The 16,546-nt window shown below is 47.2% G+C and overlaps 2 protein-coding genes across 2 annotated transcripts; one reads left to right on the top strand and one right to left on the bottom strand.

Moving 5' to 3' along the window:
• The first annotated feature begins 7,377 nt into the window (after positions 1–7,377).
• On the top strand, positions 7,378–9,389 carry LOC124656173 (protein LIKE COV 1-like). Its single transcript, XM_047194965.1, has 8 exons — positions 7,378–7,626; positions 7,817–7,869; positions 8,104–8,213; positions 8,313–8,480; positions 8,621–8,845; positions 8,945–9,037; positions 9,140–9,192; positions 9,342–9,389. The coding sequence occupies exons 1-8, from the start codon at positions 7,378–7,380 to the stop codon at positions 9,387–9,389; spliced, it is 999 nt and encodes a 332-aa protein (XP_047050921.1).
• A 61-nt stretch (positions 9,390–9,450) lies between these two features.
• On the bottom strand, positions 9,451–13,181 carry LOC124653664 (L-galactose dehydrogenase-like). Its single transcript, XM_047192733.1, has 5 exons — positions 12,911–13,181; positions 12,577–12,805; positions 12,189–12,488; positions 10,579–10,707; positions 9,451–9,841 (listed from the first exon to the last, which is right to left on the bottom strand). Exons 1-5 carry the CDS (start codon positions 13,069–13,071, stop codon positions 9,719–9,721), a joined length of 942 nt encoding a protein of 313 aa, XP_047048689.1. The 5' UTR covers positions 13,072–13,181; the 3' UTR covers positions 9,451–9,718.
• Between the last annotated feature and the right edge of the window lie 3,365 nt (positions 13,182–16,546).

Below are 16,546 nucleotides of genomic sequence, written 5' to 3'. Positions count from 1 at the left end.
CCTTCTTCTCTTCTTTCTTCTTTCTTCTTTTCCTCTTCTTCTTTCTTCTTCCTTCCTTCTTCTTCTCTTCTTCTCCCTTAAGCATGATGGACTCCCCCTTGTGATCTCTTGTCGATGTTTGTACCTAACCACACGTAATACATTGGCATGAAGTAGTATACCATCCAAGGTATTGACGAGGTCGAGTATCGAGAGGAAGGAGTTCACCTTGTCATGTATCGCGTAGGTTCGGGTTGTCGGTCCACTTGGGGGATTCCGTGGCCATGGTGTAGCGTCGACGATAGGCGGGGCTGCACTTGACGGTCTTGAGGTGGAGGTGTCCGAAAGCCACCCCGCATCATCTCCCCCCCCTTGGGGAAGAGTCGTCCTCGACTCTTGTTCCTCCTCATCTCCATGTTGTGGCGAGAGGTCCGAGATGGTAAACGTCTTGCTCACCAAGTACTTGGGAGTTTGTTTGTCGATGAAGCGGTCGAAGAAGAACTTGGGGAAAAACAACTTGCGAACCGAAAGCTTGTGGATGCCAATTTGGTGATCGGCGAACAAGAGGCTCTCAATCAAATACGAAGCATCAAGTCGTTTCTCCAAGAGGCATTTGGCAAAAATGGAAACCAAAGAGTGTCGATGTATCCAAAATTTGTTGGGGCAAAAGTTTGTGCATGTAAAAGTTTGGTTTGTAAAGTGTCAAAAATGTGATGTGTAGCATTGTCCCACACAAATGGAACAATCAAAAGGCAAGTATCGGCGGCAAAATTTTGGGCAAAATTGTTATGTGCAATGGCAAAGAGATGGAAACTTCTAGCTTGGGAAAGTATGGTTGGCGTGAGCCAAGTATGGGTATCCTCAAGTGTCAAAGCATCCATTTCAATTGCCAAAGATGAAATGAGAAATCCAAAGAAGAGCAACTTTATGAGTGACATGTGGCACAAGATGCATAAGGTGTCTCTCACATGTATGACATGGTCCTTGAGATTCTCGGAGTGTATGATGATAACATCAAGACATACAACGATCATTGTGCCAACAAGATGTTTCACGATATGTTGCAAAAGAAACAAAAGAGGTGACGAGGCATTGGACCAAACCGGAAGCTCAACAAGACAAGCCGGAAACACACGAGGGCGAAGGCGTTCGTGAACATACCCTTTGGCGTGAATCCCATGGGTTGGATCATGTATCTCGTCCGTGTTGGGGTAGCTCTCAATTGCGCGTTTCGTGAGCTCATGCTCCGTAGCGGTGGAAATTGTCATTCGGGTACCTATACACACAAAAGAGAAAACAAAAAGCGTGTGTGCATGGTAGAGGAACACATCATCCATCATGATGTTCCATGTCTTGTGCACATCACCATTAATGTCAAGCAATATAGTATGAAAAGCATGGCGATGGTGCATATGGCAAGAAGGTGTATTCATGGCATGTGGTAACTCATGATCATCAAAAATAGAGAAGGCTATGGGGGCCATCTCATGGGCAATGAAATAAGCATTTTTGCATACCAAGCATAATAAAGAGCAATTGTTCACAATCTTGGATGCAAGGATCATGGAATGGTGTAAACATTTTGGGAAAAGCATGTTCAACATGTTATCATTGTTGTCGACAACCCTATGTAAAGAGCAAGTGTTCATCAAGGGTGGCACAACACAAGTATTATCATAATCATTATCATTGCAAGCAAGTGAGGAAAAAGTGAAACTCTCATAGCATGGCATGAACATATTGTCACAAGCAAGGGATTCCACATGATCAACAATGTTATCAAGCAAAGCATCACATGGGAAAATGAAAGTAGCATGTGACGTAGCAAATGTATCATCAAGATCATGCATGCACTCATAAGTCATCATGTCCACTAGTGGGATCATGGCATCATCAACACCTATGTTGTTACCTTTGTAGGCCGACTCATTTGAAGTAGGTGTTGTGGAAGTAGGAGGATCCATGTGGTCGACATGTCCATCTTGGAGCAAGCATGGTGAGATATCATCATCTTCATGCACCATGTACATCGTCTCCATGAGCGGGAACTCATCCTCCGTGGAACCTAGTGCAACATAAGAAGACACCATAGAGGGAGAGGTTAATGTGTTAGCAAATGCGATGTCCTCCAAGGACCTATCATCTACCTCTCTCAACTCGCTTGGTGTATCACTCATGTCCTCCAAACGGAAGCACTCAAACTCACATATGGAGTGGAAGTCACTCAACTCACTATCACTCTCACTCAAGTGGGCTAAGTGGCTCTCATGCTCACATGGGATTGGTACCAACTCATCAATCAAGCATATAGGAGTAGGCTCGACTTTCTCATCTCCATGCGCCTCCTTGGTTGAAGTGAAGTTCCCATGCTCAACCATCTCAACTCCATGCGCCTCCATAGGTGAAGGGAGAATCCCATGCTCACCATGCTCAACTCTATCGCCTCCCAAGTCGTCCTCCATCGTGGTCGCCGTAGTGTCGTGGAGAGCTAGGCTCGGATCCACATCATCCTTGAGTTGACCTTGTTGAACTTCATCTTGAAGTGTGGGCGCTAAAGGCTTCTTGGTGGCTTGGGCTTGTAGCTTGTCGAAGTAGAGCGTCTTGGCACTTGGCGTTGTGCATTGCCATGCCACGTGACCCTTGGCCTTGCACACCTCACATAGGAGATTGGGACATTCCCGTGGAGGGTGGCCTTGTTGCTTGCACTTGTAGCATCGGAGTCCATAGGCATATGACGAGCTAGAGGCCATTGTGGTGGTGGCACAAGAGGTGGAAGTCGCCTCATGAGGAAGGTATGCGCGATGTGCACTTGCCATCCTTGGAGTAGTAGACACCCTATCATGGTGTTTGTCGCCTTCATGTCGAGGCTCTCGTCTTCGTGCATCATCACCATGGCTTGAGTGGTGTCGTCGAAGACTCGTGGAAGATGTGGGTCGATGGCGATCATGAAGTGGCTTGTGGCGGCGAAGCTCATGTGGTGACGTATATCGATGTAGACCATGAGGTGGTAGTGGTCGACGACTATCATGAGATGGTGTGTGTCGATGACGATCCTCGACACGCCTAGATGATGGCTCATGCGACTTGGCATGTTGCTTGTGGCGCCTTGTGGAGCTTGGAGAAGAGTGTCGATGACGATCATGTTGGGGACGCTCTTGATGCTCCATATGATGTACTTGATGTCGACGATCTTGTGCATAAGCACTCTCATGGTGGCGCCTTGTGGAGCTCGGAGAAGTGTGTCGATGACGCTCATGATGGGGACGCTCTTGACGATCCATGTGATGGTGCCATCGTGGAGGTCCTCCATCTTCATATGTAGCTCCATTGGCCAAGTAGGGGTATGTGGGAGCATCGGCGTTGTTCAAGGTGGAGTCGAGGTGAGGCTCCGCCATGGTGTCGATGTCATAGGCGTGGCATTGCTCCACCATGTCGTCGATGTCGTAGTCGTGGTGTTGCACCACCATGTCATCCATGCTTGGTGAGCCATTGTCGATGTAGAGCTCGTCGAAGTCGTCCATGCTTGTTGAGCCATTGTCGAAGTAGAGCTCCTCGATGTCGTCCTCAAGGTGGCGCTCCATCATGTCGTCCATGTCGATGATGCTTGGGGAGCCATGGTCGTTGTCGAGCTCCTCGATGTCGGAGATGTCGGTGATGCTTTCGGAGCCATAGTCGGAGTAGAGCTCCACATGTTCCTCCACATCCGCGGTGCTTGAAGAGGAAACCTCCTCGAAGTGCTCCGTGTACTCCTCCGTATCCTCCTCTTCGCTATCCATGTTAGCACGATGGTATGTATATGGTGGGTGTTAGTGGAAGAACACTACCTCGCAACCTTACCGTGGTATGATAAGATCGGGGTGATCCAACAAGCCGAGGTCAAAATCAATTGTATCGGGAACTCACACAAAAACACACGCAAAAGCTAGCAAATATGGTGTTAGGTGAGTATGGTGGAAAGCCAAAAGACAAAATCCGAAATCAAGTTTGTTGTTAAGAGTGGGTGAAATCCAAAGATCAAATGTCAAAGTGATGATCACTAGAAACACGGAAAAGATGTGGAACACACACACGGGATAAGCGGGGTCAGTGCAACCAAAAGTGAGCGGAAAAGTGTATGTAAGGGTGCTCGGTGTCACACTAACACAAGGAGAGGCAAAGCTTTGGTTGCAAACGGAGAGACAACAAGATTCACACGCGACCTCTCTTCTCTTCTCTCTTTTGCTTAAAAGCTTTTTCTCTTTTGTATATGGTGGCACTTGCACTCTTTTGTATCTATGGTGGCACTTTGTACACCTTTGTATGTATGATGGCACTTGCACTCTTTTTGTGCTTTTTTTTTCCACGCTCTATGTTAGCGTTAGCTCGCTTTTGCTATCTTGCCACATGAGTTTTGCTTAGAAGCTTGACTCCACACTACACACACACCTCACAATCGGGGCCACGTGCAATGTCTCGCAACACTCAATAAGCAATGCTCAATAGGATAGATCGCAAAAGAAGAGGGGTTACAAGGTGGGGAGCAAGTTATACCTAGATGAAAATGTTAGGCGGTGTCGGAACACACAACTTGCAAGGATGGCGGTGTTGTCAAGAGTACGTTTGCAAGTTCGGGGTGCCGAGAGTGTCGTCGCTTGCTTCGGAGCTGCGGGTTAGTTTCACAAACAAGGCACTCAAACCGGAACAAGCAAACACAAGTTAGGAGAAAAGTCGGGTCAAAGTAGCTTGGCGTCGATGGCGGTGGTATGCCGGTGGTGATATCGGTGAGCTAGCGGCGGCGGTGGTGGTGGTGGGGCAGCGGCGATGTTTGCCGGTGGTATGCCGATGGCGGTATCGGTGAGCTTGCGGTGCCGGCGGTGGCGGTGGTGGTGCCGCGGCGGTGTTTCCCGATGGTTTGGGAGGGTGGCGGTGTTTGCCGGTGATTAAGGGGGGTGGCGGTGTTTGCCGATGATTAAGGGGGGTGGCGGTGCTTGCCGGCTGCGGAGAGGAGAGGTGGTGGTCGGCGGTGGTGGGGTGGAGATGGTGGTGGCGGCCGGCCTTGGGGGAGGAGGGCGGCAGTGGAGGGTGGAGCCTCCACCCGGAGGTACCGCTCGTGCACGGGTGGAGGCTCCACCCGGAGGTACCGCTCAGCCCTTCTCCTTCCTGTGAGCTCACGCGCGAGCCACTCTTTCTCTCTCCTGTTCTTCCCCAAATCCAAATCCAATTGACCCAAAACTCGAAAATCGAAGGAATTTGTGGATAGAAAGTGGGGGAATTAGTAGATCAACACTAGAGACACCAAATCCATGGACCAAAACCACTCAAAACGCAACAAAATCGCAGATCCATCAAAAGGCAAATTAGGGCTATTTTTGGGGATTTTTGGGGAAAAATTTTCAGAGATGAAATTGGGTGGGTGGGGGGTCAAATTCGCGGTAACCTTGAGCTGCTGATACCATATGATGTGGTCTAAGACCTAGATTGTGGCCCGATCTTGCGAATTGACCCGGAATCGAAAGGGGAAAAGAGGGGAAACGAAGAACACGATGAACACGACGAACGCGAAGAACACGAGGACACACGCACGCACACCAACCCGATACAACCGATGCTTACCCTCGTGGCCCGATGGACCACGCCGAATAGAATCACCCACGGAAGAGACCGCGGTAGAATTCCGAGGTGAGAGACCGGTGTTGGAGACGGAGATCGGTGAGGGAGAGAGAGTGCACCACACTAGAATCTCACTCACAAATCCAATCCACAACAAGGGTGGCCTTGATTACAGAGGGATGATACCCTAGGGAGACAAAGCTCAAGTTCTATCCTAAGCCAAATCTTGTCTAACCCTAGCAAATGGGGATACGGGGCACATATAGGCCAGATTCAAGTCAAGGGTAGTTTGGGGCAAATGCTAATTAAATTACAACCGTTGGATGAGAAGCAATGGTTCAGATTTGGGCACATTCGCGCACGGGCGGTACCTCGGGCGGAGGTACCGCTCATGGTACCGGAAACAACCTCATTTGGATTCGAAGTGTACTGAGGCGCGGGGCACCTGGGCGGTACCACGGCCGGTACCATGGCCGGAGGTACCGTCCTGGCCTCCTCTTCCCGCGGGGCGACGTGGCCGCGTCTGGGCGCACCAGGACCGGCCGGTAGTACCGGCCAGGTGTGGCCGGTAGTACCGGGCCTGGCCTCTCCGCGCGTGGCCACCTCTTGTGAGTGGTACCGGCCATGGGGAGGGTGGAGGCTCCGGCCATGGCATGCCTGGAGGCTCCGGCCAGAGTGGTGGCCGGCCATGGCAGCCTGGAGGCTCCAGCCTCCCTCCTTCTTCTCTTCTTTCTTCTTTCTTCTTTTCCTCTTCTTCTTTCTTCTTCCTTCCTTCTTCTTCTCTTCTTCTCCCTTAAGCATGATGGACTCCCCCTTGTGATCTCTTGTCGATGTTTGTACCTAACCACACGTAATACATTGGCATGAAGTAGTATACCATCCAAGGTATTGACGAGGTCGAGTATCGAGAGGAAGGAGTTCACCTTGTCATGTATCGCGTAGGTTCGGGTTGTCGGTCCACTTGGGGATTCCGTGGCCATGGTGTAGCGTCGACGATAGGCGGGGCTGCACTTGACGGTCTTGAGGTGGAGGTGTCCGAAAGCCACCCCGCATCATTTTCACTTGGAAGACATCCGCAAAAGGGAGCAGCTCATGGTGGTTGAACTTCGCTGCTTAGCAGGAGGAGAGCTTTTCTATCCATGTGGTGATACTAGTACAGAGTGAAGCTAATGACACCCCTCTATGGCAACATCAGGGAGATGGGCCAGGGTGATGCAGATCTATGGTGCTATATGGTTGCTAAGGGTGGGAGTAGCATCAAAGGTGTGGTTGATGGTCGCCGCGACACAAAAGATTTGTTCGCGCTAGAGGAACCATAGAATAGAAGAGAGAGAAAACTGAGGGGAGAGATTGACGAGTGGGAGTGACCGGCGAGAGGATTTATGACGCATGTCTCCCGCGTATTACCGCGCGTGTAGCTAAGTCGTTCATTTGCGTTCCACTACACGTGGCTCCACGTAAATTTCGATGGCCAACAACTTATTGCTTTGATCATGTTTTGCACTTATAATATTTTCACAAAATTCGCATAAATATATATGTGAAAGGAAATATATTTGCAAAAAGAATACAATGATACCGTTTATACATTCTGAATCAATATAATTTGGTACAGATTAGTGGTTAAGACGCACCGGAGGGAGTATGTGCGTCAGTGCGTGGGCCAACACAGTCAGCGAGACGTTCCCCCTGATTAGGCGAACCACCACTGCCATAGACCCATAGTGGTAGTGCCATGGTTCTCTTGCAGTGTCACCAGCTCAATACCGTCCGAGGGCTGATCCGGCGTTTCCGTTCGCACTGCACTGCATGCCCGTCCAGCTGTTGCGGTACCTTAGGCCACGCAGGTTCGCACAGGCAACAAGGCGCATGACAGCAGAGATCGCCATGGCCGCGCGGGAGAGGGACAGGGACCGGGAGCTGCTGATCATCCCGGTGACCAGTACTGAGCCCGTCGGCATATCCACCGGCGGCGGCGATGACTCTGAGCCGACCACGCCGGTGATGATCGGCTCGCCGTCGGCACGCGGCCACCACCACCCCTCCACCGGCATCGAGGTAATACCAACTCTTGACGTTCACACGAACAAGGACAACTCTGGTTAATACTCCATAAAATTGTCAAAATTGTCTTTGGAAGATGCAATTGCAGAATGCAATTCTGGATCTATGATTAATTTTCCCTCGGTGTGGATAAGTAGTTTATGTAACTTCCACTCTGAAGGATTGTTAAACACCATGTGTGCAGGCCTTCTCAAGGGTGATACGGAGCTGGACGTGGAAGAAGTTTATGACTGGATGGTATTACAGCTACACTTTGGATTTAACTATTCCCTCCGATCTAGATTACTTGTCACAGATTTAGCCTATATCAGCGACAAGTAATTTGGATCGGAGGAAATAGTTTTCTTCGTGCCATTGGCTTCACAGGCACACAGCTACTACATGTGCAGTACACTCAGAGACTGCTTGCACTGCGAACTGAACTTATGTGCTCCCCAACATCTTAGTTTCTCCATGTTCTGCACTCTGCAGTGTCATCCTGCTCCCAATAGCAATCACATTCTACACGACCTGGTGGTTCATCCGATTCGTCGATGGCTTCTTCTCTCCGATCTACATCCATCTCGGCATAAATGTCTTCGGTAATTATCCTGTCACTCGCAATTCGCAACCTCATTCGGTGAAATTTTCAGTATCTTCCCAATATAGAGCTCATGTTTCAATGGTTTCATCTCAAGAAGGTCTGGGGTTCGCCACTTCCATCACCTTCATTTTCCTCGTCGGCGTGTTCATGTCATCATGGCTTGGCACCTCCCTTCTCGGCCTCGGCGAGTTCTTCATCAAGAAGATGCCACTCGTCCGCCATATCTACTCTGCTTCCAAGCAGATAAGCGCCGCGATATCGCCAGGTATAACGAAGCCAATATAATTTCCAAATTTAAACTTAGTATAAGTATCTGATTTGAAGTATAATTTTCATAAGTTTGTAGAGAACTCCCATTTTTCAACTATATATTACAATAAATTTTGAAGCGGTTTATAATTTCAGACCAGAGCTCACGGGCCTTCAAAGAGGCAGTGATCATAAGGCACCCGAGGATAGGCGAGTATGCACTGGGGTTCATCACTTCGACGGTGACCCTGCGCAGCGCGGACGGCGACCAAGAACTCTCCTGCGTCTATGTGCCCACAAACCACCTCTATCTCGGTGACATCTTCCTCATGAGCCGCGCCGACGTGATCATACCAGACCTGTCCGTCCGAGAGGCCATTGGTATGTGATCTAGCAATGTTCTCCCTTCATTTTCATTTGAGAAACTGATATTATCTGATGTTACAAAGAGGTCTGATTGATATGAAACTTTCCATGCAGAGATCGTTCTCTCTGGTGGCATGTCGGTGCCACAAATAATATCAGCAGTGGAGGGGGTTGTCAGCCCTGGGAAACATGGCAGCGTAGTGAAAGGTCCGTAGGTCACAATTGCCAGAGTTATGGGAAGCTCTGAGACGGACCTGCCTGTTCTTGCCTTCTGTCCTTTAATGTTCTCTTTCCACATTGATATATTAGGTCATAGGTTTGAGAGAGAATTCAGTTCTGGTAAGAGGTCCAAGTCTTCACAGGCATGTAGTGTTTTATTTTTACTTTTTCATCGATGGTGGAATGGCATCAATCTAAAAAGAACGAAATGAAGAAATCCATGCATGCATATAATTCAGAAATATTATGATTCAGCAAACTGTTGTTGCATCATTTGCTTTACTTCATTCAGTTGGCAATTGTATCCACAAAATTTTCTCAATACATCAAGACGTATTAAAAAAACATCAAAGCCTTTTTCCCAAGCAAGTTGGGATAGGCTATATATGAAACCCAACACAGGAAACCAAAAAGAGAACAATTTATTTGATGGCCATCATTGACCTTTTATTGTTATTGTCAGCTCCCAGGCATATGTAAATTACTAGAGACAACATGCCAACAAATTCCAAACGATGGTCTTCCATTTGGCTGCCTTGCATAATACTATTTCAATCACTGGGCAAAGCTGCAGATGCACAAATTTGGCTCTATAAACTAATAGCAGATATATTCATCACAATGGATTTCATCAGGCGAAGCTAATGTTGGACTCAGACATTAGGCTTGCTAAATACCACTGGGCCAGGTCAAGTTCTTAACAGGCTCTAAAATTTCTTCAACTTCATGCAAAAGTTCTTCATCTATGTCTGAAGTCGATAACTCCAGTGCAGCAGCAACATTCTCCTCCACCTTGAATCAAGTAAGCATAACACACTATATGAGCAATCCCTTAAGAGAAAGTTTTCTTAACCTAACTTGTTTTTTTTATTTACAATGAAATATATAAAAGGTACAATGCACATAATGTTGATTTGCTTCCTCCTGTGGTAACATATATTTTTATATTCATTCGATAATAATATTTATATAGGGTTTGTATAATTTAAATTTGTTACTAACATACATGATTTTACTACTCCGTATTTGTTTTTTCCTAATAAAATAAGAATGGAATTTTACTCAATTTTCTAATTTCTAAGAGGGTTTGGTAATTCAGCAATTATTCCAACTCAAACAAATTAATTATACTCGTTAATAAAGCAGTAAGCAATCCAAAAAAAAATAGGGCATGATTTACTGGAAAAGTATATGTCACAAGTAACATGGCTCATCTGTATTCAATGTTTAAAACAACATGGGAAAACAGACAGAATCTCCAGAAAGAGTTCAGCTAGTACATAAACAACTAACTGTTCTGTCCAATGTAGTATTATTACCATGATTATCCTACAAGAACAATATTAATATTCTCAGCTAAAACTAAAATAAGTTACCATATTTGTTTTCCTTGGGCATCCACATGTGATTAGATCGAGTCAAAGTTCATGCATGGAAATGGGATACTTAACATATACATGCTTAGATTTATGCATAAGACTAGCTGCATAGAAGCCATGAACCCATTAAAAGTTTGGTAAATTGTTTACCTGTTCAGGAGAGTTCATTCCAACAAGAACAGTGGAAATTTCATTGTTCATCAAACTATACTTCATGGCTAGCTTTGTAATAGGTTTCCCCTTCTTTCTACAGTGCTCTGCCGCTGCCCTGCATGCCAACTAATAACAGCCTGTGTTATACATGTGAATTGATGGATTGATTTGACACGTCAGACAAAGAAGCAATCTTCTAGAAGATAATATGATACAAAAGAATCGCTTTTTTTCAATGTCAACTACTCTCTCCTATCTGTAATAAGTGTCGGGGCTTTAGTTCAAATTTGGACTAAATTGAACTAAAGCCCCCCGACACTTATTATGAATCAGAGGGAGTATTTGTTTACCCACGAGAGTGTAACAAAAGTAACAGATATCTTCTAAAGGTTTTGGACAGAGAGATGTAGCGCAAAAGAAAAAAGTTCTTGTTTGTTAATTAGGCTCAGTTTGCAATTGCTGGACTGCTGCGCTGAAATTATATTTTACAATATTCTGTGAAAAATAACCACGAAAACAAGAGGTTGGTTGGCAAAATAATAAAATAGTCAATACCTAGTTGGGCAAATAGGACTACCAGATTATCGTAATCCAAACAATCTTAGTATGGAAGAATGGCTTACAAGTGAATAAAATACAGCATACAGCATGATAATTACTTGTGTAGGTAGTTGAAGTGTATAATTAACTATACCAACACATAACTCAATTTGAAGCAATGGGAAAGATACCAAGTCCTCTACAATTACACGAGGTGGTGAACCAGGATCCACCAAATGAAAATAGTGACAAGGGTTAAGGCTAGAACAGCATAAGGAATAAATTTGTTTTATATCACTGACAGCAGGAATCAAGTCAGCCAGCTTATCAATTCACGTATGCAACATGCGTATGCTCCGTGGTCATCACTTCGGATAAGCATAGAAGAATGATATCCTTTTCTTTGCTAGTTGATATTTTTCTTTTAACCTTTCGCTGATAAAATCTACAAATTATGTAGTTAACGGCAGAAAGCACACCTTTGAAGTTACTTACACCAACATCCATAATTCCACATGAACACAACGATGATCTAAACAATTATTAACTGAAGTTTTCAACAAATAAACTTTAAGGTGGTGTTCACAAACCATTTTGAGGCTGCCCCTGGGGATTTCTAGCTACCAAAAACTTCATCAAAAACTGGTTTTTTACTAGTTCTTCTAATTAACATTCCATTGTACTTGAAAATTGCTGGAACCAAAAATACTTGCTTTGCATCTGACAGAACAGAAACGAACGACCAAATTGGGACAACAAAGAGCGGAGACCAGTATATTTTATTCCAATTTCATACTAATATACTAAACCTTTTTCATAACTGCCCTAATTTTCCATCTCCGCAAGCCCTACTGCCATTATCACGTTTTTCTATGTAGTAGGGCTGAATATTTTTGGTAACACAATTGTATCTGAGGCCCCTTACGTCATTGTTTTTTTTTAATAAGATGGTACCGGTATCTTATATATCTTGTGTTCTTCCTATAATAATATGTAATCTATGAAGAAACAGCCTTGTCCTGCAACAGTCAGATGAAGAAGGAATAAAATTCGTGTTAAAGCAATACCTTGAGTTGTTCGGGTGCGGGGTGCCACTCCGGCGGCCCGTTGTCCGTGAGAAGCCCCATTGCAAGGGGCGAAGCAGTGATGACCCCGACACCTTTGCTCTTCAAGTACGGCAGCGAATCCAGCAGCGCGGTGTCGTTGATCCCGTAGTGGCAGTAGGAGAGAACCAGATCCACGGAGCCAGGAGGCACCCGGTCGAGCACGTAGGTGAAGATGCTCAGGGGCAGCCCGGTGATCCCGATGAACCGCGCCTTGCCGCTCTCCTTGATCTTCTTCAGCGCGGGGATCGTCTCGTTCACGATCTGCGAAGATGCGGGCGTCGGTACAGAGGGCTGGGAGAGGAGATTTGGTCGAACGGGTGGTGGGTGGCGGGAGGGGAGATTGAGCGACCTGGTCTAGGCTGGTGAACTCGATGTCGTGGCAGTGGAGGATGTCGACGTAGTCGAGGCCGAGGCGCGCCAGGCTCTCGTCGACGCTGCGCGTGACGCGGGCCGCGCTGAAGTCGAAGCCGTCCTTGTAGCGGCCGCACTTGGTGGCGAGCACGAAGGCGTCGCGCGGGACGGCCGCGGCGCGGAGGCAGTCCCCCAGCACCGTCTCCGACACCGTGCCGCCGTAGTACCTGCGGGAGGGGCGAGAGGTGCGGCGGGCGAGCGCGCGCACGCCGGATCAGAGTTTGGGGAGGTGGAGGCGGGGGCGAAGGAAGGGGAGGGGGGGGCGTTATTACGGTGATGTGTCGAAGAAGTTGATGCCGAGGTCGAGGGCGCGGCGGACGGTGGCGCGGGCGACGTCGCGGGGGATGTCGCCGAAGACGTTTCCGAGCGGGGATGCGCCGAAGCCGACGGGGCTGACGCGGAGGCCCGTGGCGCCGAGCTCGCGGAGCTCCATTGCTTGGGCTGCTGCTCCTGCTGCTTGGGTGGAGCGGTGGGCGGTTTGCCTGGTTGGTGGCCAAGCTCGTCGAGTCCTTGTCTTGCGCTGTAGCCTGTAGGAGTAGATTGCAGGCAGGCTGGAATCTGGTTGCGCAATCGTCCACCACCTCCGTGTAATCCGTGGACCCCTGCCGATCGATCGAAACGACGGAGCAGCTCTGGATCGGTGAGAGTGGGCTGCCAGACCAATTAAGCACGATGTAGCCTGGTTGGAGAGACAGTACGGACCAACCCGCTTTGATGGAGAGCATGGGCTTTCAGCCCATTAGGAAACACGTAACAGGTAACAGGTGCGTGTCAGGATCTTTCTGTGACAACGAGTAATAATACATCTACGGACAATCTACACTACTTAAAAAGGACGAAGCGATTCCTTATTCTGCCAATACGTCAAATCTTTGGTCGTCAATCGTCCTTCCATCCTCTGGGCTTTTTACTATTTTGCCCTTCCACCAAAATGTATACTTCTCAAACTGCCATCGAACAGGCACACAATTAGGGCTCGTCCGTCGCCCAGACGATGCAACCTCGCCCCCGCCTCCCCCAGATCCACATCGTCGGACCGCACTTCCGAACTCACGTCGTCCACGTCGCATCACCCCACTCTCACCACGCGGTCAGCTGCAGAAGGACGTCGGCGGCGATTTTCCACCAGGCGGCGGTGCTCCTGAGAAAGGGCCAGCAGCGGGACTGGACAAGGGCCAGCGGCTGGCATGGAAAGCGGCCGGCCGCGGACATCGAGGTGCTTCCCCTCATCTCGTTCCTTTCCTCCAGTCTGTCTCCTTGGCCGGCAGCAGCCAAGGACCAGAGCAGATGGCGGAGTCAGGGCCGAGAACAGGAGGTAGGTGAACGAAGGGGCTGGATTTAGTTTCTCTCCATCGATCGTTGCTGATTCCCATCTCTTCCCTTGATTCTTTTATTTGAACTGCAGCTTGCCAGTTAAATGCTAAACACTGCCTAGAGCAGGACAATGAAGCAACCGGATTTGATTGTCTTATATTTTCTAATTAGTCCTGTGGAGTTCCTTTTATGCGACGCAAAAGCCACAAATATTACTGCTAATGTGTGGAGATACTACTTGATTAGTAATCTTGGTAAGGTTGGTTTTCAGATCAATCCAGTTGTGTACACTAAATCTCTATGCAAGTAAGAATGTTGCTTTTCATCTATTTCTTACACTTTCAGGAATCAGATGCCTCATTCGCATGCTTAGGTTGCATGCTAAGCATGGAAAAAAAATAGCGCGCTATTTCGGCGTTAATAGCACGCTATAGCGTTTTTGGACATGCCACGCTACATCATTTCGGCGCTATAGCGCACTATTAGCACTAATAGCGTATTTTTCGGCCAACGCTATTTTGTTATAGCGCACTATTTTTTTCCTTGAATTGCTAAGTATAACAATGAGCTGCTAATTATTTTAGGTAACTGATACGTCTCCGACGTATCGATAATTTCTTATGTTCCATGCCACATTATTGATGATATCTATATGTTTTATGCATACTTTATGTCATATTTATGCATTTTCCGGCACTAACCTATTAACGAGATGCCGAAGAGCCAGTTGTTGTTTTCTGCTGTTTTTGGTTTCAGAAATCCTAGTAAGGAAATATTCTCGGAATTGGACGAAATCAACGCCCAGGGGCCTATTTTGCCACGAAGCTTCCAGAAGACCGAAGAGAAGACGAAGTGGGGCCACGGGGCGCCACCACACTAGGGCGGCGCGGCCCAGGGGGGCCCGCGCGGCCGTAGCGTATGGGACCCCCGTGACGCCCCCTGACCTGCCCTTCCGCCTACATATAGTCTTCGTCGCGAAACCCCCGGCATCGAGAGCCACGATACGGAAAACCTTCCGCAGACGCCGCCGCCGCCAATCCCATCTCGGGGATTCAGGAGATCGCCTCCGGCACCCTCGCCGGAGAGGGGAATCATCTCCCGGAGGACTCTTCACCGCCATGGTCGCCTCCGGAGTGATGAGTGAGTAGTTCACCCCTGGACTATGGGTCCATAGCAGTAGCTAGATGGTCGTCTTCTCCTTATGTGCTTCATTGTCGGATCTTGTGAGCTGCCTAACATGATCAAGATCATCTATCTGTAATGCTATATGTTGTGTTTGTTGGGATCCGATGGATAGAGAATATTATGTTATGTTGATTATCAATCTATTATCTATGTGTTGTTTATGATCTTGCATGCTCTCCGTTATTAGTAGAGGCTCGGCCAAGTTTTTACTCTTAACTCCAAGAGGGAGTATTTATGCTCGATAGTGGGTTCATGCCTCCATTAAATGCAGGACGATGACGTGAAAGTTCTAAGGTTGTGGATGTGATGTTGCCACTAGGGATAAAACATTGATGCTATGTCCGAGGACGTAGTTATTGATTACATTACGCACCATACTTAATGCAATTGTCTCGTTGTTTGCAACTTAATACCTGGAAGGGGTTCGGATGATAACTCGAAGGTGGACTTTTTAGGCATAGATGCATGCCTGGATAGCGGTCTATGTACTTTGTTGTAATGCCCAATTAAATCTCACTATACTCATCATATCATGTATGTGCATGGTCATGCCCTCTCTATTTGTCAATTGCCCAACCGTAATTTGTTCACCCAACATGCTATTTATCTTATGGGAGAGACACCTCTAGTGAACCTGTGGACCCCGGTCCATTCTTTTACATCGAATACAATCTATCGCAATACTTGTTCTACTGTTTTCTCGCAAACAATCATCATCCACACTATACATCTAATCCTTTGTTACGAGCAAGCCGGTGAGATTGACAACCTCACCGTTTCGTTGGGGCAAAGTACTTTGGTTGTGTTGTGCAGGTTCCACGTTGGCGCCGGAATCCCTGGTGTTGCGCCGCACTACATCCCGCCGCCATCAACCTTCGACGTGCTTCTTGGCTCCTACTCGTTCGATAACCTTGGTTTCTTACTGAGGGAAAACTTGCTGCTGTGCGCATCACACCTTCCTCTTGGGGTTCCCAACGGACGTGTCATCTACGCGCATCAAGACTGTTTTCTGGCACCGTTGCCGGGGAGATCAAGACACGCTGCAAGGGGAGTCTCCACAATCCAATCTCTTTACTTTGTTTTTGTCTTGCTTTATTTTATTTACTTTCTTGTTTGCTGCATTATATCAAAACACAAAAAAATTAGTTGCTAGCTTTACTTTATTTACTGTCTTGTTCTCTATATCAAAAACACAAAAAAATTAGTTACTTGCATTTGCTTTACTTATTTCAACATGTTTCCTTTTAATTTTACTGTAAAAGATATACCTGTGGGACAAGGGTCTATAATTGGAAGAGATAATATAGAAGAATTTTTCACCCATGTTAGTATGCATGAAGATCTTAAAGATATACCCCTTGCAAAAGTCTGTCCCTACTTATGAAGATGCCTCTGTTTGTTTGGTACGC

This window comes from Lolium rigidum, chromosome 5 (assembly GCF_022539505.1).
Source record: "Lolium rigidum isolate FL_2022 chromosome 5, APGP_CSIRO_Lrig_0.1, whole genome shotgun sequence".
Classification (NCBI taxonomy): Eukaryota; Viridiplantae; Streptophyta; class Magnoliopsida; order Poales; family Poaceae; genus Lolium; species Lolium rigidum.
This window is presented reverse-complemented; position numbering and strand designations above follow the sequence as displayed.